At 39.8% G+C, this 23,870-nt stretch overlaps 1 protein-coding gene and 1 pseudogene across 1 annotated transcript in view; one reads left to right on the top strand and one right to left on the bottom strand.

Annotated features, from left to right (window-relative positions):
* The window catches only part of DNAH3 (dynein axonemal heavy chain 3), a 233,517-nt gene that overhangs the window by 18,022 nt on the left and 191,625 nt on the right, over positions 1-23,870 (top strand). Inside the window, exons 8-14 of the mRNA XM_043456022.1 lie at positions 2,662-2,787; positions 4,176-4,371; positions 6,543-6,722; positions 10,645-10,781; positions 13,473-13,578; positions 13,772-13,950; positions 22,536-22,720. Of these exons, the coding sequence (XP_043311957.1) occupies positions 2,662-2,787; positions 4,176-4,371; positions 6,543-6,722; positions 10,645-10,781; positions 13,473-13,578; positions 13,772-13,950; positions 22,536-22,720 (1,109 nt within the window). The remainder of the gene's footprint in view (positions 1-2,661; positions 2,788-4,175; positions 4,372-6,542; positions 6,723-10,644; positions 10,782-13,472; positions 13,579-13,771; positions 13,951-22,535; positions 22,721-23,870) is intronic.
* Positions 17,126-19,676, bottom strand: LOC122433519 (annotated as a pseudogene).

Below are 23,870 nucleotides of genomic sequence, written 5' to 3'. Positions count from 1 at the left end.
ATGACACATTATTATTAGCTTTTGCTATAAGAAGAATTCTTATCACTTGCTTTTTTCCTAATCTATTCCTTCTTCTTTATTTATTTTTAATTGATTGCTTTACAATATTGGTTTGATTTCTGTCATACATCAACATGAATTAACCATAGGTGTACATATGTCCCCTCCCTCTGCAATCTCTCTTCCACCTCCTTCCACTTCCCACCCAGGGAAATGGGTGGTTGTTACAGAGCCCCAGTTTGAGTTCCCTGAGTCATATAGCAAATTTCCATTGGCTGTCTGTTTACGTGTGTTAGTGTATATGCTCGGGCTTCTCTGATGACTCAGACAGTAAAGAATCCACCTGCAGTGCAAGAGACCTGGATTCAATCCCTGGGGCTGGAAGATCCCCTGGAGGAGGGCATGGCAACCTACTCCAGTACAACTGCCCAGAAAATCCCCAGGGACAGAGGGACCTGGCAGGCTGCAGTCCATAGGGTCACACAGAGCCGGACACGACTGAAGTGACTCAGCAGCAGCAGCAGCAGTGTATGTGCTTCCAGGCTACTCTCTCCATTCATCTCACCCTCTCCTTCCTCTTCTCACCCTTGTCCGTAAGTCTGTCCTCCATATCTGCACCTCCATTCACTTCAGTTCAGCTCAGTCGCCCAGTTGTGTCCAACTCTTTTTCTGTTCTGCAAATAGGTTCATCAGTACCATCTTTCTAGATTTCATATATATATGTTAATAGACAATATTTGTTTTCTTCTTTCTGACTTACTTCACTCTGTATAATAGGCTTTAGGTTCATCCACCTCATTAGAACAGACTCAAATGCGTTCCTTTTTATGGCTGAGTAGTATTCCATTGTATGTATGTACCACAGCTTCTTTATCCATTCATCTGTTAATGGACATCTAGGTTGCCTCCATGTCCTAGCTGTTGTAAATAGAGCTGCAGTGAATAGAGCTTACAGTGGGCTCTGTAATAACCCAGAGGGGTAGGAAAGTGCAGAAGGTGGGAGAGGAATTCAAGAGGGAGGGGACATATGTACACCCATGGTTAATTCATGTTGACATATGACTGAAATCAAACCAATATTGTAAGGCAATCAATTAAAAATAAATAAAGAAGGACTAGATTAGAAAAAAAAGCAAGTGATAAAGACTCCTTCTTACAGTAAAAGCTATACATTTAATAATTTGTCATTTTCTTTTTATGATCAAGTTAAATTCATGTGTATGTCCTCTTGGAATGTGTCTTTTCAGTTTTGGTCTCTTCAGGGTATATATCTAGAAGTGGTATTTCTGGGTTGTATGGTGGTTATATTCCTTGTTTTTTAAGGAATCTCCACATTGACTTCCATATTGGCTGTATCAATTGACTGTACAAGAGTGAACCAAAATCATTTAGGTTTTTGTCAGCTGAACCAAAAAAATAGCAATGAGAAAGATTTGTTAAAGAAATGCTATGGAGAAATGTTCTTATGTGACTTGTAATATTTAGCTTTAAACAAGAGGTCACCTAATGACCAGTGAAGGGAAGTGTTTAAGGGCCAGAATGAGGGTGGTCTGAACAAAAAATAGAATTTTTCTGGCCAATGTGGGAAGTTTATTACGATTGAACTAAAGATGAGTGACATAATTATCAGATGGTGACCAGGGCCATGCTAATGTTGGATATCAAACATACATGGAGAGTGAGGTTCTCGAATTCTGTCCTCCCCAGCAGTGCTTTGTGACTGGCCAGACAAGATGAAGCCTAAGTTCATCACCTCCGTCAAAAAAAGAATAGAAATGTAGGCTGTAGGATTTTAGGAGTATGAGGGAAAGTGCCTAGTGGGTCATTACAGTGGATGATGAAAATGAGAAGTGAGAACTGGGGCAAGCTAAGAAAGTGAGCAGAGATCTGGTTGGGGAAGTTGTAGGCACTGATGGTTTCAAAGAGTGATTAATAAATGAATGAATATGTGTCAGGAAGAGAAATGCTGGCCCTGTGAGCTAAAAAAAAAAAAAAGCCTTGGGGAGTGTGGTAAAGGGCAGCACCTCCATTAACCTGAGAGAAATAGGAGAAAATAAGATCATCAGAGAGGGCAGGAAGAGATCCAAGTGTTCATTTAACAAATATTTACTGAGTTCCTACACTGTAAGGCAACATCCCAGAAATGTCTTGGTGAGCCTGCCACCTGTAAGAGGCAGGTTTATAGGGTTTTTGGGTCCAGATCAAAGTGGTCCTCCAATTTGTCTTGAGTAGCTCACCAAGGGGCCACATTGAAGACTGCGTAGAACCCACTTCATCATGAAGGTGATGCTTTGCTTGCCCTGTCCTCTTGTGTCTTCACCTGTCTTACCCTGTATCGGAAAGAGCTTTGACTTGTCACATCCTAGTTTCCAGTCAGCCAAATGCCGAGTCAGTGTCAAAATCCCACTCCCCATGGGTTACCCAGAGAAGGACACATAGGAAGGCTCATAACAGCTCCTGAGTTTCTCTACTCCTTGCAAGAGTTCTTGTGGACTATCTACTCCCTCCTCTGACTCAGATTTTTCAGATATAATTAGTTTTAATCTGTTTAAATCTCCTCTCATTGAAAAAATGAAAAATATATTTCCTCTGAATCCATCATACAAAGTTTTTTATTAAGCATCTTCTTGGCTTAGGGTGTTTTGCCCTCTCTTTTGGCAGATTTAAAGACCTCAGGTTTGTTCGAACAGCAGAATTACTGGCGGGAAAATTACCTCTGCAGCCTCATGAATATCAGGATGTCATTCAGAAACACTGCATGGAAACACGCCAAATTCTTCTCAACAAGTCAGTATCTGGCCTCAGAACGGTGCTGTGTCACAGTATCATAAAAATCAAAAGTTCTCTGAAGTGAAAACTGGTCTCCAACCTGGGGGCGGGGGGCGGGTGGTGCGCAGATTTTGCTAACTTCTCTCTGACACCTTCCTCTGTCCTCATCCTTCCACGTTTCCATCCCTGAGAGCCTCTGTGCCTCATATACACTGCTCTTTGACCCTCACTCCTAGTCTTCCTTTGCCCTTCTGAAGCCTCCTCATTACCATTGCTTGCTGAGCACTTCCATTCCCTCCCTCTGAACTCCTTTAGGCCTTGCTGGGTTACACACACAGTGTTAGTCGCTCAGTTGTTCCAACTTTTTGTGACCCCATGGACTGTAGCCCGCCAGGCTTCTCTGTCCATGGGATCTTCCAGGCAAGAATACTGGAGTGGGTTGCCATTTCCTTCTCCAGGAGATCTTCCCAACCCAGGGATTGAACCTGGGTCTCCTGCATTGCAGGCAGATTCTTTACCATCTGAGCCACCAGGGAAGGATAATGCATTTGAATGACTTGTATTCAGGTGGCCTAGATAGACACCTGTAAATTTCTAGGGATGGGAGTTTTTAGTCACTTAATTCTTTTTTCCTTTGCAAATGCGTACAGGACTGTGTCCAGAGCCAGAGAAATTCCCTTATGTGAAATGATGGTGATAATATCTACTAAGCGGTTTTTATTATCAGAGAAAATGTTTATGCAATAGCTGGCGTATAGTAGCTCTTAAGTGTAATTGTTACCTCTACAACTATGACTATTACCAGTACTTCCCTGATTGTTAGAGTAATACTTTTCTAGCAGTCAGAAAAAAGACTTGATAAGATGCAAATGCCAGTAGTTCCCGTTGGGAATTAGAAATTGGGGGAATAGGATGAAAGGAAAAATGAGGCATCCATTTCTTCTTTTGGTTTTCTAATTTCTGCTCAACTTCTGAGCAGCCACCTCCACACTGGAGTTTCTCCTCCCAAGTTTTCTTCCTTTTCTCCTTTTTCTTTTCCCCTGTAAAGTTTCAGTTAGAAAACAGACGTCTTCCAGGGAGAGAAATTGGACAGAACATTGCAGTTCCTTATGCCCTTTTACCCCAATCTCTGAATATAATAAACTATAGACACCTTCATCTTTCAGCAGGACTGTCTGTTTGGGTATTGCTAAATGGGAAAACAGTCTCTCAATCCAAATCTTATACTTTCTTCCCCAGAAAGGGGTGATGGCAGGTGAAGTGGCCAGGAATGTGAGAGTACCAACTTGCGGAGCTGTTTAGTGGGAAAGGAGCCATCTGCCTTGTGGTGGAGAGTTGGGAGTGGCTGAGAGGACATCTTGGAACTTGGAAGAGATTCTCAGTCAGATGCCCTGCTTTCTTTACAGATGGATCCCCACCTGTGCCCAGCTATTTGTCTCCCGGAAGGAGCAGTGGATCCATTTTGCTCCCAAGAGTGACTATGACTCCTCTCGTAACATTGAAGAATATTTTGCTTCTGTTGCATCCTTCATGTCCCTCCAGCTCAGGGAGTTGGTCATTAACTCTCTTAAGGACCTCGTTTCCTTCTTCATGATACACAAGGTATGTAGGGGATCAGCAGTAGACTCTTCGGAGTGGAATCAAGACTCAGTATTTAATCATGTAAGGTCCTCAGCTGTAAGCCAGGCCAAAAAGTAAAATTCTTGACTTGAACACATATGTGGTGATTATTAGTTTATAAAAATGATTTATTTAAATACACACAAGTTTTCCCAAGATAATTACCTACTTCTATATAGTAAAAATCTACAGAACTATAGAAATTAATTTAAAGAAAGAATGAATAAAATGGAATGTCTACCTCCTACTGTAGAGGAGTGGTCACTTTTTCATCCTCTCTGTTTAAAAAAAAGGGATTGAAAAGGGTTTGTTACCAATCTTTTGGCTTGCTATTTAGGAAGTGTTGTGCATGTTCATTGCAGATACCGGCTTTTATTCTTTGGTTTTGGAATGGATACCTCTAAAAACAAAAGACTTCATTGAACTAATTAATAACATCTTTCATGACACTACTTAAGTGAAGTCTAGATAAAAACTAAAGCACTAAGATAAAAACTAAAACACTGTGATAGTTTTCAAAGCATCATAGACACCCTTAAATTTAGATAACATGGGAAATCAAGGAAGATTTTTTTGTATTTTAAACTATGTGCCATTTTAATTTAAAAAGAGTGATAAAATTTTAAATTGTCTGGTTAGAAAAGGTTAAGTTCTAAGCATTTTGCCAAATAAAGTAAAAATGAACAGTTGACCTTTTATTAAAAAAAATATAGAACCAGTGCTGTCAAATTTAGGCTGCACTGTTCGCATTCTACAGTGGACTAATCTGTACATATCAATGTAGTCATCTATTTGGCTAAGCAGAAGAGACTCAAACTCAACCAAGTTTCATTCCAAAATTCCAAACAAAGGGAAAACTAAAATTTGCATATGTCTTAAAGAAAGAAATGTATGGGTATTTGATACATAGTAGACATTCACCTAATGCTTATCAATAATCCTTAGACAAATCTAGAATTTCTAGATTCTAAATTGAATCTTTAGAATCAATTATTTGAGCAAATACTTTACAACTGCCTCATGCCAATTTTATTAGGCACTATGCCTTTTATGAAAGGTTATCTTGTGTTACTAGCCTGTGTTAGGAATTAGAAATGTCTCCACATCAGTTTTTTACCAGCTGAGCTACGGCCTCCCTGGTAGCTCAGCTGGTAAAGAATCTGCCTGCAATGTAGGAGACCCCGGTTCAATTCCTGGGTCAGGAAGATCCCCTGAAGAAAGGATAGGCTACCCACTCCAATATTCTGGCCTGGAGAATTCCATGAACTGTATAGTCCATGGGATCACAAAGAGTTGGACACTACTGAGCAACTTTCACTTCACTAAACTTCCATATTAGTATCTCTACTGAAGAAAGGTTGACATTTTGAGTGTCTAAAATATATTATATGCTAATTAGAAACTCCATGTGGGATGTACAGATAAACTTTTTTTTTCGGATAAACTCTTATACTTTTGGATTCAGTCAACAAATTTTTATTGAGCCCTTGTGCATGTGTGCTAAGTCACTTGAGTTGTGTTCAATTCTTCGTGACCCTGTGGACTGTAGCCCGCCAGGCTCCTCTGTCCATGGGATTCTCCAGGCAAGAATACTGGAGTAGGTTGCCATTTCCTCCTCCAGGGGATCTTCCCGACCCAGGGATTAAACCTCTGTCTGTTATATCTCCTGCATTGATAGGCAGGTTCTTTACCCCTTGTGCCATCTCTCTTATGATGTACTAAATGCTATCTTGGATATTTTGGAGGACATAGATGGTTCAGACACAGATCCTGTGGATGTAAATCTCATGAGAGAAAGATAAAATACCACACGGAAGTGGAAATAAGAAAGTTCAGAGGTAGATTATTTCTTGATGGAGAACAAGGAGGCTTCCCAAAGGAGGAGATTTTGGTTGGAATTTTAACAGATGGAGAGAATTTGGAAATACCAATAAAATAATTTCCAAGCAATGTAAACATACTTTGAAGAAGGGGGAGAGAGTGAACTCAGGTGGGCTAAGCCATACTTAGCCGTTATTTTAAATATGAACAGTACATGGTACCTTTCATTCCTTTTCTGGTGCCCATGTAGTGCTATGAACAGGTAAAAGTCACTTCTTTGATTCTAAAAGGTTCCATTTTGTAATAATCACCATATCTTATGTCTCCTGAAGGATGGAAATGATTTTGAGGAGCCCTACCAAGAAATGGAGTTTTTTATACCTCAGCTGATTATTATCAAGCTTGAAGTCAATGAGCCAATTATTGTCTTTAATCCATCTTTTGATGACTGCTGGGAATTAATACACAACTCTTTCTTAGAAATTATTAAGAACTCTAAAGGGATTCCCAAGGTATAGTACTCAATTATTTGTTCATATTTGTATTCACATATTGAGTAAAACTTATGTTTAAATGGCTGCTTGTGCAAAGTAGGGTTTTACTATGGGAGATATAGCCTGAGTATGAAAGAGAATTTGGGCCTTAAAGAAATTTCCATGCATCCCATTAACAAAGACACTGAGATCTACTTTGTGAGCAAGCAGAGTTATCTGCATGATGTCAACCTCAAAAGGGCAGATGTGTCCCAAGCCATATCCATCTTGGATTAATAATTCGTGGTGGATCAGTTGCTATGCACTTTGCCAAGCATTTTCATAAGACTATGTATCTCATTTAGTTCTTGAAGCTCCATATGTTTATTTGTTTATTAGTTTGTTTAACTTCTAGGGGAGAGAGTAAACCTTCCCTTCCTGGCCTAGGGAACTTAGAAAAGGAAACCTTTTTCCAAGTTTCCTTTCCAGGGTGACTTTACTAATGAGATTTCAGTTATTAGCAGACTTTTAGAACTGGGCAGGATCACCCACATGAGTGTGACTCTTTTGCATTCCATCTTCTGCCTCCTTCTGGGTGGTTGATGTGGCGAGAGGCCAGTGTCCAGCCCCACATAGGGAAGGGACTTGTGAGATGCTTCTACCCACCTCACCTCTGCCTCCCACTCTCCTTTCCTCCCCATGCTTTATGTATGATGCTCAGGTACCCCTAAGCACTCTTCTCTTTGCAGTCCTGTACTTAGAGGGTTCTGAGATCTCATGATTAGAGTTGGAGTTTTTAGGAAAGCATGTGAAGCCACATGTTCCAGTTGGTTTCACCAGAGAACTCTAAATTGAGGGTTTTAACCCAGCCAAGTCAGACTAACAGGAAAACTGGATGTGCAGAGAGGGAAGAAGCATGGGCAGCTCTCCTACAATCAGTATCCCTAGGAAGGAAATGAAAGAGAAGACCCTGTAATTTGGAAGGATAAGTGTGGGGCTTGGAGACAGATAAAGTACACACCACTCAAGTTCCCCTTCACTGCTGTTGATCAGCAATGTTTACAAGCAGCTGGGTTGGGAGAACCCAGGGTTTATGTGGCTGCTGCTGCAAGATAGCCCAGCAGGAGCTGGTAGTAGATTTAGTGAACTGTAATGCCAAGAAGACACAGTCATAGGTCACAGTTTGTACGAGGTTTGAAAGCCAGACCCAAGTACATGCTGATGACTCTTCTAGACTAAGAAAAAGCGGCCCAGGATCTGAGTTCTCCATCTAAAGATGCCCATGGCACAATCTCCCTCCCTAAACCCCTCATACTGTGCTGTCTCTGATCTGGCTAGTGACATTTTAAAAGAATAACCCTTCAGATTGAATATCTAAGAAGAATACCTGAGAACAGCAACAGGTGGACAGTACCCTATCTCCTCTCAGTCCTGCCTTATATGTAAACACGAATTTTAAAAGTTAGAAAAAACATCAGCATGAGATGTTTGAAAACAGTACTCAAGGTGCAGAAGAAAAGTGTATTTGTGAGAAAGTTACTAAAGAAACAAAAGTAAATATTAGAAAATATTTGTTGTAACCAAAAGTTGAGAAAAATATAAATCTGTAATACTGACTGAAATGAAAAGAGGCATAAATAAAAGGAAGCTGGATGAGATAAGGGAAGGATTTTATAAAATTGCAATAATTAGAATTTAAAACAGCATTAGCAGTTGATGCATTACTTTCATAATTGTGAAATAAGATTGCTTGGGTCAGTCTCTCCTCATGGTAGAATTTTCGAACTCAAAGTGCCAGAGAAATGCCAAAGTTGGAGAAGTACACAGGGGAAAATACTGAAGGTGATGACAAAACCAAGAAGTCTGGAATCAGAGAGCCAGGGAGATAAGCAGATAGTAACAGTGATTACCTGGAAAGAGCACTGTTGTTCTTGGCTCAGTTTTACAGACTCTGCTCTGCAGGGTATAAGAGAGCCAGCCACTTTTTTAAAGGTGTGTTTTTTAAATTGAAGTATAGTTGATTTACAATGTTTCACGTTTACAGTAAAATGATTCAGTTATACATATACATGTATATATGTTGTTGTTCAGTTGCTAAGTTGTGTCCAATGTATATACATATGCTTTTTCAGATTCTTTTTCACTATAGGATATTACAAGATATTGAGTATAGTTTCCTGTGCTAAACCATGGCTCTTTGTTGTTTATCTATTTTATATATAGTCGTGCATATCTATTAATCCCAAATTTCAAATTTATCCCTCCCTCTCCTTTCCCCTTTGGTAACCATAAGCTTGTTTTCTATGTCTGCGAGTCTGTTTCTGTTTTGTAAATAAGTTCATTTATGTCATATTTTAGATTCTACATATAAGTGATATCATATGGCATTTGTCTTTCTCTTTCTGACTTATTAATACCTTACTTAGTTTGATAATGTCTAGATCCATTCATGTTGCTGCAAATGGCATTATTTCATTCTTTATTGTGACTGAGTAATAGTCCACTGTGTGTGTATATATGTGTATATGCCATATGTGTGTGTGTGTGTGTGTATATATGCCACACTTTCTTTATCCATTCATCTGTCAGTGGACATGTGTTGGCTATTATAAGTAGTGTGGCTATTATAAGGTGCATGGATCCTTTTGAATTAGACTTTTCCCTGGATATATCTCTTATGAGTGAGATTTCTGGATCATAAGGTAACTCAATTTTTAGTGTTTAAGGAACCTCCATATTGTTCTCCCTAGTGAAAATCAGCCACATTAAAAGTCATTTTTCAATTGAAGACTTCCCCCAAGAGGCAGTCTTTTTATCCTGCTCACCTGTGATCTATTGCATTGCCTGAATACTCCAGTCATGCTGCCCTAAACCATTTCATTCACATCCTTGCTTTCAAACACTGTCTATGGTATGGCTATAGCAAAGAAGTTGCTCCTTCACTGGTTTTAAAACCTTTGGGTTGTCCAAAGAGGGAAGAGAAAATTCAGTTGCACTTGCTTTTGCCACTTTCTAAATTGATGCATTCTCATCAGCTGCATATAACCCATGTAACTCAGTAAAGCACTCAGAAGACTCTTTTCTGAGACAGATCACTAAAAGCCTCCTTAGCAGAGAGAGCAGTGGAAAGCAATGGACCCCCAACAAGGACTTGTAGCCTGCATGAGCCATGCAACTGAGAACATTCTTAGAAGTACACATGTGCCATTAAGAAGTTAGAGAGTTGAATTCTTAGGAAAAATTTATTTTGTGCTTCAGATCATAAAGACACAGCTTTTTTCCCTGAACTGAGAGAAGAATCTAGTATCTCTCTCCCTTTCTTCAGATGAGAAAATGAAAGTCCAGAGAAAGTAGCTTACCTAAGGTCACATAGTCAGCTAGTGGAAGGGTTTAAATTAGAAAGCATGCTTCTAGTAGCTTTTCATTAGAGAGGAAAAGTGTTTGGTAGGGGGACGGAGTACCACTGTAATATTTATTTAGTCACACAATGTTTATTGAGCACTTACTATGTGCCAAGCTCGTCAGGCCGCTCACCATAGTGAAGAAGTCAGATATGATCCAGGTCTTTATGGCATCGATATCCCAGAACAAACCTAGAACAGCTCATTACACATTCATCTAACTACAATTATGATGAGTGTCAAGAGGGATAAATTTAGAGTGTGAGCTTTAAGCAGGGAAACCTAACATCCACTGGGGGCCAAGGGGGACACTTTAAGGAAATGAAAGTTTAAAAAGTAGGGATTTGAAACATGAGTAATCCAGTAAGAGGAAGAAGAGAGAGAATACAATTAAAGGGAGCCGTGGAGTGATTCCAGCACCATCTAAGGGAACATAGAGGTGAAATGCAGCTGTTGTCCCTGGAAATGTGTACACTGCTAGAGATTTTAGTTTGATGCCGTCTTCCTCCTTGTGTCTTGTGGATCTCTTATGACATTTAAAAGTGGTTTCTACTCTTTAGGTGGAATCTATCCTGTTCCCAGAGTTGAAAGGATATAATCTGATACTTGGAACTGTTAATGCTGATGAAAAACTGGTTTCTGACTTTGTGGATCAAACTTTCGAGGTATTTCAGAAAAATCAAGTTGGTCCCTACAAGTAAGTTGGTTTAGTTGTAACTTAGCCATTTTGGCATTGGTTTAGAGTTTGGCGTTATTTATCATCAAATAAATAATCCCTATTCCCACAGACCTGAAACAATACATAATAAGTAGCCAATACTTACTTACATAGGGATTACTATTTATCCCTATTTGCAGATGAGGAAACCATAACTTTCCCAATGTTATACAGCAAATATATAGGAGAGCCAGAATTCAAATTACAGGTTTACCCCTATTATCTGAAAGCCTTGGCACCAGATAGATTCTGGAATTTAGAAATTCCTGAATTTTAACCAGTGGTCAGGCACTAGTCCTACCAGGAAGCCTTGAAAAACCTCTGGACCAACCTCACTCACCAGGTGGCAGATACCAGAAATGAGAAGAACTATAGTCCTGCAGCCTGCAGAACAGAGACCACAAACACAGAAAGTCTGACAAAATGAGATGGCATATGTTCTATATGGCATATGTTCTAGACAAAGAAGGCAGAACCCCAGAAGAACAACTGAGTGAAGCAGAGATAGACAATCTTCCAGAAAAGAATTCAGAATAATGATAGTGAAGATGATCCAAGATCTCAGAAACAGAAACAGAATGGATATACAGACTGAGAAGATAAAAGAAATGTTTAGCAAAGAGCTAGAAGATTTAAAGAACAAGTAAGCAGATGAAAAATACAGTAACTAAAATGAAAAATCCCTGGAAGGAATCAATAGCAGAGTAAATGAGGCAGAAGAATGAGTAAGTGAGCTGGAAAACAGATTGATTGGTGGAAATCACTGCCACAGAACAGAATAAAGGAAAAAGAATGAAAAGAAGTAAGGACTGCCTCAAAGACCTCTGGCATAACATTAAACACACCAACACTCACATTATAGTGGTCCAGGAAGGAGAAGAGAGAGAAAAATGGACATGGGAAGATACTTGAAGAGATAATAGCCAATAACTTACCTAACATGAAAAGGAAACACTCAGGTCCAGGAAGTGCAGAGAGTCCCATACAGGATAAACTCAAGAAGGAACATGCTGAGACACATATTAATCAAACTGACATAAATTAAGGACATAGAATATATTAAAAGCAGCAAGGGAAAAGCAACAAATAATATACAAGGGACCCCATATGGTTATCAGTTGATTTTTCAGCAGAAACTCTGCAGACCAGAAAGGAGTGACACAGTATATTTAAAGTGATAAAAAGGAAAAACCTACAACCAAGAATACTCTACACAGCAAGGCTCTCATTCAGACTTGACAGAGAAATCAAAAGCTTTATAGACAAGCAAAAGCTAAGAGAATTCAGCACCACCAAATCAGCTTTACAACAAATACTAAAGGAACTTCTCTAGGCAAAAACAAAAAGCCCACAAATAGAAAAAAAGAAATTTACAAAAGGGAAATCTTACCAGTAAAGGCAAACATACACTAAAGAAGGAAAATCATCCACACACAAATATATGAAAATCAGCAATCGTGAGAGGAGGAGAATTCAACTGCAGGATATTGGAAATGCATTTGAAACTAAGATACCAGCAACTTAAAACAGCCTTGTGTGAGTTTGTGTGTGTGTATATATGTGTAGGCTGCTGTGTCAAAACCTCATGAAAACTAAATCAAAAATCTGCAATAGATGGGCACACAGAAAAGAAAATGCAATCCAAACACAACCCTAAAGATAGTCATCAAATCACAAGAGAAGAGAACAAAAGGAAGGGAAGCAAAAAAGACTAGACCAAAAAATTCTGTATTACGAGAGGCTGTCCTTTATATGGTAGGGTGTTTAGCAACATCCCTGGCTTCTTCCTGTGAGTAGGACCCTCCCCACTTTTGAAAACAAAAAATGTGTTCAGACATGGCCAAATGTCCCCTGGGGACAAACTCACCTCCAGTTGAGAACAGCTGCTTGTCTATTCTGAAAATCATGGCCTCAGATTTGGAAGCTCTGCCCTCATGAATTCAACCTAGGATCTTCTGTTAGAAACCTCTGTTTTCCCTGTTTATTCTTATATATATAGTTTGTTTTTCTGGACTGACAGTTCCAGAAGCTTCTCTGTATCTCAGTTTCAGTCTCTGAAGTGTTGGCCAACTCTTGGAAGTATGCCACTGGGCTCTGCAAAGTTAATTCTGCCTACTCCATGTCATCTTTATTTTATTTCGAACATATTTTAAGTCAGAGCATCCCAGAACATCCTCCAATTTGGGGAAAATCTGTCCAGCCATTTTTACATCATCTGACAACAGACAGAGAGAAACTTAATTCTGTTCAATAGACTTTAGGTTCATTAGTTCCAGATACTCATCTTAAAATTTAGACATAGAATTTTAGAACTAGAAGGAGGAATAGGAAATATTATTTATTGCACATTTACTGTATGTTAGGCATAGTATTAATTGCTTTATATTATAGCTTTACAACAATCCAATGAGGTTTTGTTTCCACTTAAAATTAAGGACACTGACCTTTGAAAAATAGAAATATTTTGTCTAAGTTCATGTAGCTCAGAAGTGGCAAAATTGGAACTTGAAGGCAAAGTTCTGAATTCCCAGTTCACTGTGCCTTTTGCCATGTTATGTTTCTTTCATAGTTTGGACTAGTTTTTATATTATCTCTTTGTTTGCCACTCTGACTAATCTGATTTGGTGACCTGTATTTGTATGTTTGATTTTATGCTCTTCAATATGGAAGATACTTAAATGTATACAAAAAGTATGATGACTTATTGGATAACACAGCAGAACAAAACATCACTGCATTCCTGAAAGAAAATCATGAAATTGAGGATTTTGTGATGGTAGGAGATGCCACTTGACATTTTTTTTCTATCTTGGTTCCATGTACAACAGACAGTCCAATGAGTAGTCAGTTTGTTTCATTAGTACATATACTGTGCTCAACATTGTACTATATTGGCTGGGGATGAGGCTAGGGGCAAATGCATAGAGGCTAAAGACAAATTAAACTACTGAATCTACTCTTTTCTACAGAGGATCAATAACATTAAAAAGCGGAGAAATGAAATTGCATCCATGCACATAACTGTGCCTTTGGCCATGTTCTGCCTTGACACCATGACCCTAAATTATGATCTCTGTGAGCGAGCCCAAAATCTTAAAGACCGTCTGATTCAATTCCAAGTGGATGTAAACCGGGACACCAACACCAGGTATTATTGTTGCATGCAGGGAAATAGCAATGATAATTGGCACAAATGGGAGAATGAAAAAGTGGACTGAACTTGCACCTTCCAGCAGTGACCAGGCTGAACTTCCAATTCAACTTGTTTCTGCCCCCAAAGTGAGGGTTGCAGGGACTCTAGGCTCAGGCGAGATGATAAACAATAAGGAGAAAACTATCTGGGACTTAAGAGTTGTTGTTGTTCAGTCGCTCAGTCATGTCTGACTCTTTGTGATCCCATGGATTGCCGCGTGCCATATGTTATTCAATATGTTTTTGGTTGTAAGGGGTAGGAGGTGAGACTGGCTAATGTAAAAAAGAAATTTGGAGTCTGCATGTTGAAAAGTATAGGAGTTGCTAGCCTCAGGCCCTCAATACTACGAATTAGGATGTAATCTCCCTCCCTCTGCTTGCTGTCTGCTGTGTCAGCTTCATTCTTGGACAGATTCTCTCCAGTTTGTGGACCCCAGCAGCTCCAGATTTAATCCTCCCAGGTTCTCATTCACAGGGGAAAAAAGATTTCCCTTTTTTCCAATGCTGTGCCACTGGGCAGGGGTGGCACTGGCCTGACTTGGGTTGTTTGGCCAACACCGAGGCAAACACCATAGTCAAGAGGATGGTTTAGATCTGGGTACTGTTCTCATCTCTGGAGTGGATGTCAGCCTTACCTAACCCATGAGAACCAAGAAAAGGAAAGAGAGGGTACCCCGAGAAGACGTAAGCTGTGGTTACTAGAAAAAGAAATGATGCTAAGATGCTGGGACAGTAAATATCTGCTACTCTGCTATTTAAATGTTACAAAATGTGTGTTATTTTTAGCTCTCTTTCTCAGACAGCTTCAAATGATAGACTAAAATGATTTAACACTAATAATCATTATTAATATCATTTTATATATCATTCATTTGTAGATAAGTATAAATTTAGCATTTTATGGCACTTTTAAGATTTATAAACTACATATCAGAAACTCATCAGCAAATTAATGATGATAATAGTTACCATTTTTCCAGCACACATTGTAGTCCAGGCACTGTGTAAGTGTTCTGAACATTCAATATCTAATCAGTCTTTACACCAACCCTAAGAAGTTGTTCTCCTTTATGTTGATAAAGAAACTGAGCCTCCAAGAGATCCTCAAGTGGCACATCCACGGCTTAACCTAGTTCATTTTGACTCCAAATCCACACTCTCCACCATTGCATTCAACTTTCTGACTGAGTAATGAAATGGTGGGATTCCTGTTTTGGGAGCCAAAAGTCTTGATTTTTGAATCCAAGGCCTTCCATTTACTTGTTTGTGTTCTCTGGCTTCACCTCTTGGATCTTCAATTCCTTTGTTGTAGAATAAATATTTGGGACTAGGACAGTAAAACATTTTCAGCCTTCAAACTACTAGGACACTTCCTTCTGGAAAGTTTGAGCATGAGGTAGTTGTTGTTTGTTTGTTTTTTCTTAAGTATTTGTTCCTGTCAAATCAGAGCTTCCTGGTGGCTCAACTGGTAAAGAATCCTGCCTGCAATGGGGAAGACCTGGGTTTGATCCCTGGGTTGGGAAGATCCCCTGGAGGAGGGAAAGGCTGCCCACTCCAGTATTCTGGCCTGGAGAATTCCTTAGACTGTATAGTCCATGGATTTGCAAAGAGTTGGACATGACTGACTTTCACTTTCACTTCCTGTCAAATCAAGCAACATCGTGCCTTGGTTGATCCATGCTTTCTTCCCCATCAAAATAAATGTATAATTTCCCTTGGTCTTTTTAATATAAATGAAAGTAAGTGTCTCATTACAAACCTGGGGATTTCTAAGAGCCCAGAAACAGAAACTCCTGGTCAGTGATTGAGTTTTGAAGTTTCTTTCTACCTTGAAAATAGTGACTCTGACTCATTTGTTCTCAGCCATCCAAGGAGGTAGGTAAAACATATAAAACACCCTACTGAATGGAGAAGAGGCCCAGAAAAAAAGAAAAAAAAACAAACTCACTTGCCCAATTAGGTGAGTTTGAATCTTCTGAACCCACATCCCAGCCTTGCTACTTTTTTGTCCTGTGATTGCTGAGTGAAGTAACTTCCTGTCTCCAGTGATAGGTGTGCCCTGGAAGGGGATGCTCTGGCCATAAAGGCAGGAGGCACCTTGAAGTACATTAGTAATAAAGTGGACATGCCATCCATTTCCACTATAGGTGCATTGGTCTGAAGTTGCTAAAACAATGACTTGAAATATTGATCAGAAATTCCATGGCCCTGAGTAGAGATATAAGAAATTATCCCTCTGGTTTGAATGTATGTTCCCCTCGGGGTGGAATATCTTGTCCAAAAAGTGACAACAAGGTAGAGAGGCCATAAATTGATGCAAAATATATTGGTCTCCCTTATGCCATCACTACACCAGACAGAGAATAGCCCTGTGCTTACAGGACCCCTGGATCTTTATTTTAAATGATATTGTCAGTGCATGTAGAAAACAGTGTTTGTTGTGCTTAACTTATCCCTGGATATTGCTCAGGTGTTATTTTGGTCAGATTTCTGATATCATCAACCCATATTCAGGACTTTTAGAGGGTCTAGTAGTTAATGGGTGTAAAAGAAAGACTTGACTCAGTCTAACTCGTGAGTAGCAAAAATCCACATCTTCCCTACTGTGTGTGTTCTGTGTGTCTCCTTTACTTTTATATAGAAATCTTCATTCTTGTCACTGCTGGTCACCAAATGTGTAGAGGACTTTCCCCACACAAATCAATTCAGCTGGGTGCCCTGCAATTCAACTTAATTCTGACACTGTCTTCCCAGAGGTAGCATCAGCTTCCACAGGTTAAGGACTCAGTCCTATAAGACTGTCTTTCATAATTTCAGACACCAGTCACAAGTTGAGTTGTGCTTCTGCGCTTCTGACCAGCCAGCTGTAAATTGAAGGTTCTTGTGACCCTTTTCTTGGGTTTCATTAATTTATTCCAAGCTTCTAATCATGGCTTAGTCTTTCCAGTGACCAGCTCCTCATCCAGGAGTCACCCTGAGTCACCTCACTAAAATGAAAGATACTCTTATCACCCATAAAATTACATGATTTTCATGGGCTTGATGCTAGGAACTGGGGGCAGAGACCAATATATATTTTTTGTTGAGACAGGAAGGGATAAAAATGAATTTGGAACAGAAAGGGGTAGAGATTCTTTTCCCACTGAATTCTGCTCAAGGTATTCCACCCCCCTGCAAATAAGTTGTGAACCATCGTATAAAGGAAAAAAGAGACCTCAAAAACAGTGACTGAGCACAAGAGGAGGAAAAATAAAAAGACTGCAACTTGCTCCCAGGGACTGGAGAAAATCAAAAAAGATTGGAATCCATCAGTGTTCCATTAGTCATCTTTTCCTTCATCTTCCTCTCCTTCCTCCCCCTCATCATCATCTTCATCTTCTTCACCTCATCCTCATCCCCTTCTTCATCAATATCTTCCAATCCTTCTTCCTCCTCCTCCTCATCATCTTCCTCTTCTCCTTCCTCTTCCTCATCATCCATGTCAGGAACCAAGTAGTACTGTAATGGATGTGGCCAAATAGCATCTTTGATGACCTCTCCTAACTCATCTGAGTCCCTTGGACTGCAAGGAGATCCAACCAGTCTATCCTAAAGAAAATCAGTCTTGAATGTTCATTGGAAGGACTGATGTTGAAGCTGAAACTCCAATACTTTGGCCACCTGATGTGAAGAGCTGACTCATTTGAAAAGATCCTGATGCTGAGAAAGATTAAAGGCAGGAGGAGAAGGGGATGACAGAGGATGAGATGGTTGGGTGGCATCACTGACTTAATGGACATGAGTTTGAGTAAACTCCGGGAGTTAGTGAGGGACAGGGAGGCCTGGCGTGCTGCAGTCCACGGGGTCTCAAGGAGTTGGACATGACTGAGCGGCTGAACTGAACTGAACTCATCTGCACCTGCATCAGAATGATCAGTAAACCAGGTGAAGAAGCTTTCTGGTTCCTCATGCTGTCTCTTCCTGCTGGCTTTATTCTGTGTTTGACTTGATCGTTTCGTCAAATCCTTTCCAGATTTCCATTTGATTTCAGTGGACTTTGAAGATGGATCACCACTCTCATTCAGATGAAATTATTTGGAGAGAATTTTATTCTCGAAGTAAGGGTTTTCATCAAAAATAAAAATCTATTCTGTAACCTATTTAATGTCTTTAAATTCTGTCACTTCAACTCTTGTCAAATAATGCAGCACCTCTTCATCCTCCTCCCCAGTGTTGTTACCCCAGAATTTGGGATTTTGGCGACCAATTCTGACCTCTTTTGAAAAAATGGTTGGCGGAGTTTGTTATACTTCTGTTCTACTTTCAAAATCTCCTCACTGGCTTGTTCATTAAGTCTTGTCTATTTCATTTTGTACTTCATCAATATGTTCCATTGCTTCTTTTTTTTTCTTTTTAATTAATTAATTTATTTTTTTCAGTGGGTTTTGTCATACATTGACATGAATCAGCAATAGATTTACACGTATTCCCCATCCCGATCCCCCCTCCCACTCCCTCTCCACCCGATTCCTCTGGGTCTTCCAGTGCAACCAGCCCCGAGCACTTTGTCTCATGCATCCCACCTGGGCTGGTGACCTTATTTCACCATAGATAATATACATGCTGTTCTCTTGAAACATCCCACCTCGCCTTCTCCCACAGAGTCCAAAAGTCTGTTCTGTACATCTGTGTCTCTTTTTCTGTTTTGCATATAGGGTTATCATTACCATCTTTCTAAATTCCATATATATGTGTTAGTATGCTGTAATGTTCTTTTATCTTTCTGGCTTACTTCACTCTGTATGATGGGCTCCAGTTTCATCCATCTCATTAGAACTGATTCAAATGAATTCTTTTTAATGGCTGAGTAATATTCCATGGTGTATATATACCACAGCTTCCTTATCCATTCATCTGCTGATGGGCATCTAGGTTGCTTCCATGTCCTGGCTATTATAAACAATGCTGCGATGAACATTGGGGTGCACGTGTCTCTTTCAGATCTGGTTTCCTCAGTGTGTATGCCCAGAAGTGGGATTGCTGGGTCATATGGCAGTTCTATTTCCAGTTTTTTAAGAAATCTCCACACTGTTCTCCATAGTGGCTGTACTAGTTTGCATTCCCACCAACAGTGTAAGAGGGTCCCCTTTTCTCCACACCCTCTCCAGCATTTATTGCTTGTAGACTTTTGGATAGCAGCCATCCTGACTGGCGTGTAATGGTACCTCATTGTGGTTTTGATTTGCATTTCTCTGATAATGAGTGATGTTGAGCATCTTTTCATGTGTTTGTTAGCCATCTGTATGTCTTCTTGCTGTTCTTTTTCTGAGGTTTCATCGGCGCCATCGTGGTTGGAGTTGAGCTCGTTTTTACTGACATTTTTGGCCGCCGGGCAGACCTGGTGCCGCTTTCGGGGTGGGGCGGGGAGCGGGGAAGGGGAGAGAAGGGAAGGCGAAGGGGCCGGGCAGCTTCGCCACACGCGGGCGCTCACTTGGTCCGGCCGCCCCCTCCCGGCGCGCTTTCGCTCGCTCTCTGTCCCTCCTCCTGGCTGGCGCAGCTGCCCTCGCGGCCTGACTACGGAGGCGCTGGGGCGGCCTGCCGGCCTGGCCTGGGCTCGGATTTATGGAGGGCAGGGGGCGGCGTCGGGCGGGCAGGCGGCTAGGCTCCCTCACTCAGGCTCCGTGCTCCAGCTCGATGCTCCATCTCCTCCACCTCCTCCTCACGGCGAGGGCAACACTATGATAGCTTATTTTTTTAATTTTTATTTACTTTTTAATTGAAGGATAATTGCTTTACAGAATTTTGTTGTTTTCTGTCAAACCTCAACGTGAATCAGCTGTAGGTACATATGTCCCCTCCCTCCCATCTCCCGTCCCTTCCCACCCCTCTAGGTTGATACAGAGCCCCTGTTTGAGTTCCCTGCGGCTTGCAGCAAATTCCCATTGACTATTTTACATATGGTAATTAAGTTTACTTGTTACTCTCTCCATAGGTTGTACCCTCTCCTCCCCCCTCCCAGTGTCCGTAAGTCTGTTCTCTATGTCTGTTTCTCCATTCAGATCAGTTCAGTTCATTTCAGTCGCTCAGTTGTGTCCGACTCTTTGCGACCCCATGAATCGCAGCATGCCAGGCCTCCCTGTCCATCACAAACTCTCGGAGTTTACCCAAACACATGTCCATCGTGTTGGTGATGCCATCCAGCCATCTCATCCTCTGTTGTCCCCTTCTCCTCCTGCTGCCCTGCAAATAAATTCTTCAGTACCATCTTTCTAGATTCTGTACATATGCGTTAATATATGATAACTGTTTTTCTCTTTCTGACTTACTTCACTCTGTATAATTGGCTCTAGGTTCATCCACCTCATTAGAACTGACTCAGATGCATTCCTTTTTAGGGCTGTGTGATATTCTATTGTATATATGTACCACTGCTTCTTTATCCATTTATCTGTTGATGGACATGTAGGTTGCTTCCATGTTCTAGCTATTGTAAATAGTGCTGCAGTGAACATTGGGTGCATGTGTCTTTTTCGATTTTGCTTTCCTCGGAGTATATGGCTAGGAGTGGGATTGCTGGGTCATATGGTGGTTTTATTCCTAGTTTTCTATGGAATTTCCATATTGTCTTCCATAGTGGCTGTATCGATTTACATTCCCACGAACATTGCAAGAGCTTTCCCTTTTCTCCACACCCTCTCAAGCATTTATTGTTTGTAGACTTTTTGATGATGGCCATTCTGACTGGTGTGAGGTGATATCTCACTGTAGTTTTGATTTGCATTTCTCTAATAATGAACTATATTGAGCATGTGTTTGCTCATGTGTTTGCTAGCCATTTGTGTGTCTTTGGAGAGATTTCTGTTTAGGTCTTTTCCCCATTTTTTGGTTGGGTTGTTTGTTTTTCTGGTTTTGAGTTGTATGAGCTGCTTATATATTTTGGAAATTAATCCTTTGTCAGTTGTTTCATTCGCTATTATTTTCTCCCATTCTGAGGGTTCTCTTTTCACCTTGCTTATAGTTTCCTTTACTGTGCAAAAGCTTTTAAGTTTGATCAGATATCACTTGTTTACTTTTGTTTTTATTTCCATTACTCTAGGAGGTGGGTTATAGAGGATCTTGCTTTGATTTATGTCATCGTGTGTTCTGCCTATGTTTTCCTCTATTATAGTTTCTGGTCTTACATTTAGGTCTTTCATCCGTTTTAAGTTTATCTTTGTGTATGGTGTTAGGAAGTGTAATTTCATTCTTTTACACGTAGCTGTCCAATTTTCCCAGCACCGCTTATTGAAGAGGCTGTCTTTGCCCCATTGTATATTCTTATCTACTTTGTCAAAAATAAGGTACCCATGAGTGTGTGGGTTTATTTTTGGGTTTTCAATCTTATTCCATTATTCCATATTTCTGTTTTTGTGCCAGTATCATAGGTTTTGATGACTGTAGCTTTGTAGTATAATCTGAAGTCAGGAAGGTTGATTCCTTCAGCTCTATTTTTCTTTTTCAAGACTGCTTTGGTTATTCAGGGTCTTTTGTGTTTCCATATGAACTGTGAAATTTTTCCATGAAAAATGCCATTGTTAATTGGATAGGGATCACATTGAATATGTAGATTGCATTTGGTAGTATAGTCATTTTCACAATATTGATTCTTATTACCTAGGAACATGGAATATCTCTCCATCTGTTTATGTAATCTTTGATTTCTTTCATCAATGTCTTATAATTTTCTGTATACAGTTATTTTGTCTCCTTAAGTAGATTTATTCCTAGATATTTTATTCTTTTTGTTGCAAGGGTAAATGGGATTGATTCCTTAATTTCTTTCTGATTTTTCATTGTTAGTATATAGGAATGCAAGTGATGTCTGTGTGTTGATTTTGTATCCTGACTTTGCTAAATTCACTTATTAGTAATTTTCTGATAGTATCTTTAGGGTTTTCTATGTATAGTATCATGTCATCTTCACACAGTGAGAGCTTTACTTCTTTTCCAATCTGAATTCCTTTTATTTCTTTTTCTTCTCTGATTGCTGTAACTAGGACTTCAAAACTATGTTGAATAAAATGGGTAACCTGGAAGAAATGGACAGATTCTTAGAAAAGTTCAGTCTTCCAAGACTGAACCAAATAAGACTTAACTCTTATTTGTTAAAAGTATAAGGTTTGGAATTGGTTAAACCAGGTTCAAATCCTGGCTCTGATGCCTAAACATAGTGTTGCTTTGGATAAAGTTACTCAGCCTCATTTCTTCCATTATAAAATGTTAATAATATTAATAGTTCATAACTCTTAAAAATTTTGTGAAAATTAAATGAGTTAATACTCATTCAGTGATTAGAATGGGCATGGTAAAGGGCATAGTACATGTCATATATTATTACCATTTCTATTGTTATTATTTCTAAATATGGTATACATGTGAGTATTATCCATCAAGAATTTGCAGGTAGAGAAAATTGGGAAAAACTTGTTCTAATCTCCAAATAGTAATCATGTCTGCTTAGTATAATGGGTTTTATAAGAAAGTTATTTTAGATGTTGATGATGGCTATTACTTTCCCTGTAGCATCTGTAATCAGTACAGCCTCATTGCCGATAAAGTCAGTGAGATTCCTATCAACACTGGGGAGCTAGTATTCCTCATTGAATTCTTAAAGAAATCCAGCGATGTCACCGTGTTCAAACTCAGGAGACAACTTAGAGATGCAGCTGAACGGCTGGAGTTCTTGATGGACTATGCAGACTTGCCCCGTAAGTCCAATGTCATGTGTGTACATGCAAATGTATGTATATATTTACATGTTTAGATATAAGGAGCTGGGAAAGAAGAGTTCACAATCCTCCCACTAAATATCTGTATCAGAAGAGCTGCTTTTTAAGTGTGTCTCTATATTAGAGACACTAATTCCACACTCTTATCCAATGAAGAGAATCTTATTGGTAGACAAAAAGAAATATCTAGGGACTTGTCTGTTTCTTAGATGCCTGTCTTTGCATCTTATGCATGGTGTTCCTAAAAAAGTCTCTTTCAAATGCAGAGTCCTTTTATAAATGGGTAGATTTCATTCATCTATAATCTTAATACAATCCTACCTTTGAGGAAGCTAGGGCACTTTCCTTCATGCTCCTGCATATTTTAAGAGGAAAGAAATAGTCAGGGCCCCTTCATGGCTTATTGAGCCAAGTAAGGACTCAATAAGGACCTAACTTTGTAAGGACCAGGTTCTGAAGGAAAAGCTAATATCACCTCTACAAGTCATATTTCAGGACCTTTTTCCATCTGGAAATACCTGTGAATTATCTGGTGTTCACCATGGTTAGGGAGGAATGGTTATGGGAGGGAGAGATAGGGAGTAGGAGTGAAAAATTGGTCCCATAACCATCCACCTGCACATTCATAAGCTGTGCTCTTGACCGTGTGAACACACACTGGAATCCCTCACTGTGATCTCTACCCGCTAAATTCCCAAGGGTACATAGGGAACCCAGCGCATTTTCACTGACCAGAGCCATAAAATGGGTAGGGTATCTGATGTTGATATTACCACTGACCTTTAACCCAGACTGAAATTCAGATGAGGTGAAATAGTTTAAAGAATAGTACCAAACTTTAGCTAGGATTCTACTCAGACCTAGCCTAGGAAGATAATGAAGTGCATAATGGTTAGAACATAGGCTTTGGAGTTGGTTAGTCCTGGGTTTGAAATATGCTCTGCTATCTCCTAGCAGTGTGACCCCGACCACTTGGCTTAACTTTGTTTCCCATCTATAAAAACAAAGATGATCATGCCATCTACCTTCTAGCCTGGCCCTTGGTAAGTGCTCAGTAAATGTTGGGTAACATTCATCAATAATGGGCCCATTCATTAATTGCCACCCCATACTCACTTCTGTTGACCTC

This window comes from Cervus canadensis, chromosome 32 (assembly GCF_019320065.1).
Source record: "Cervus canadensis isolate Bull #8, Minnesota chromosome 32, ASM1932006v1, whole genome shotgun sequence".
NCBI classification, from domain to species: domain Eukaryota; kingdom Metazoa; phylum Chordata; class Mammalia; order Artiodactyla; family Cervidae; genus Cervus; species Cervus canadensis.
This window is presented reverse-complemented; position numbering and strand designations above follow the sequence as displayed.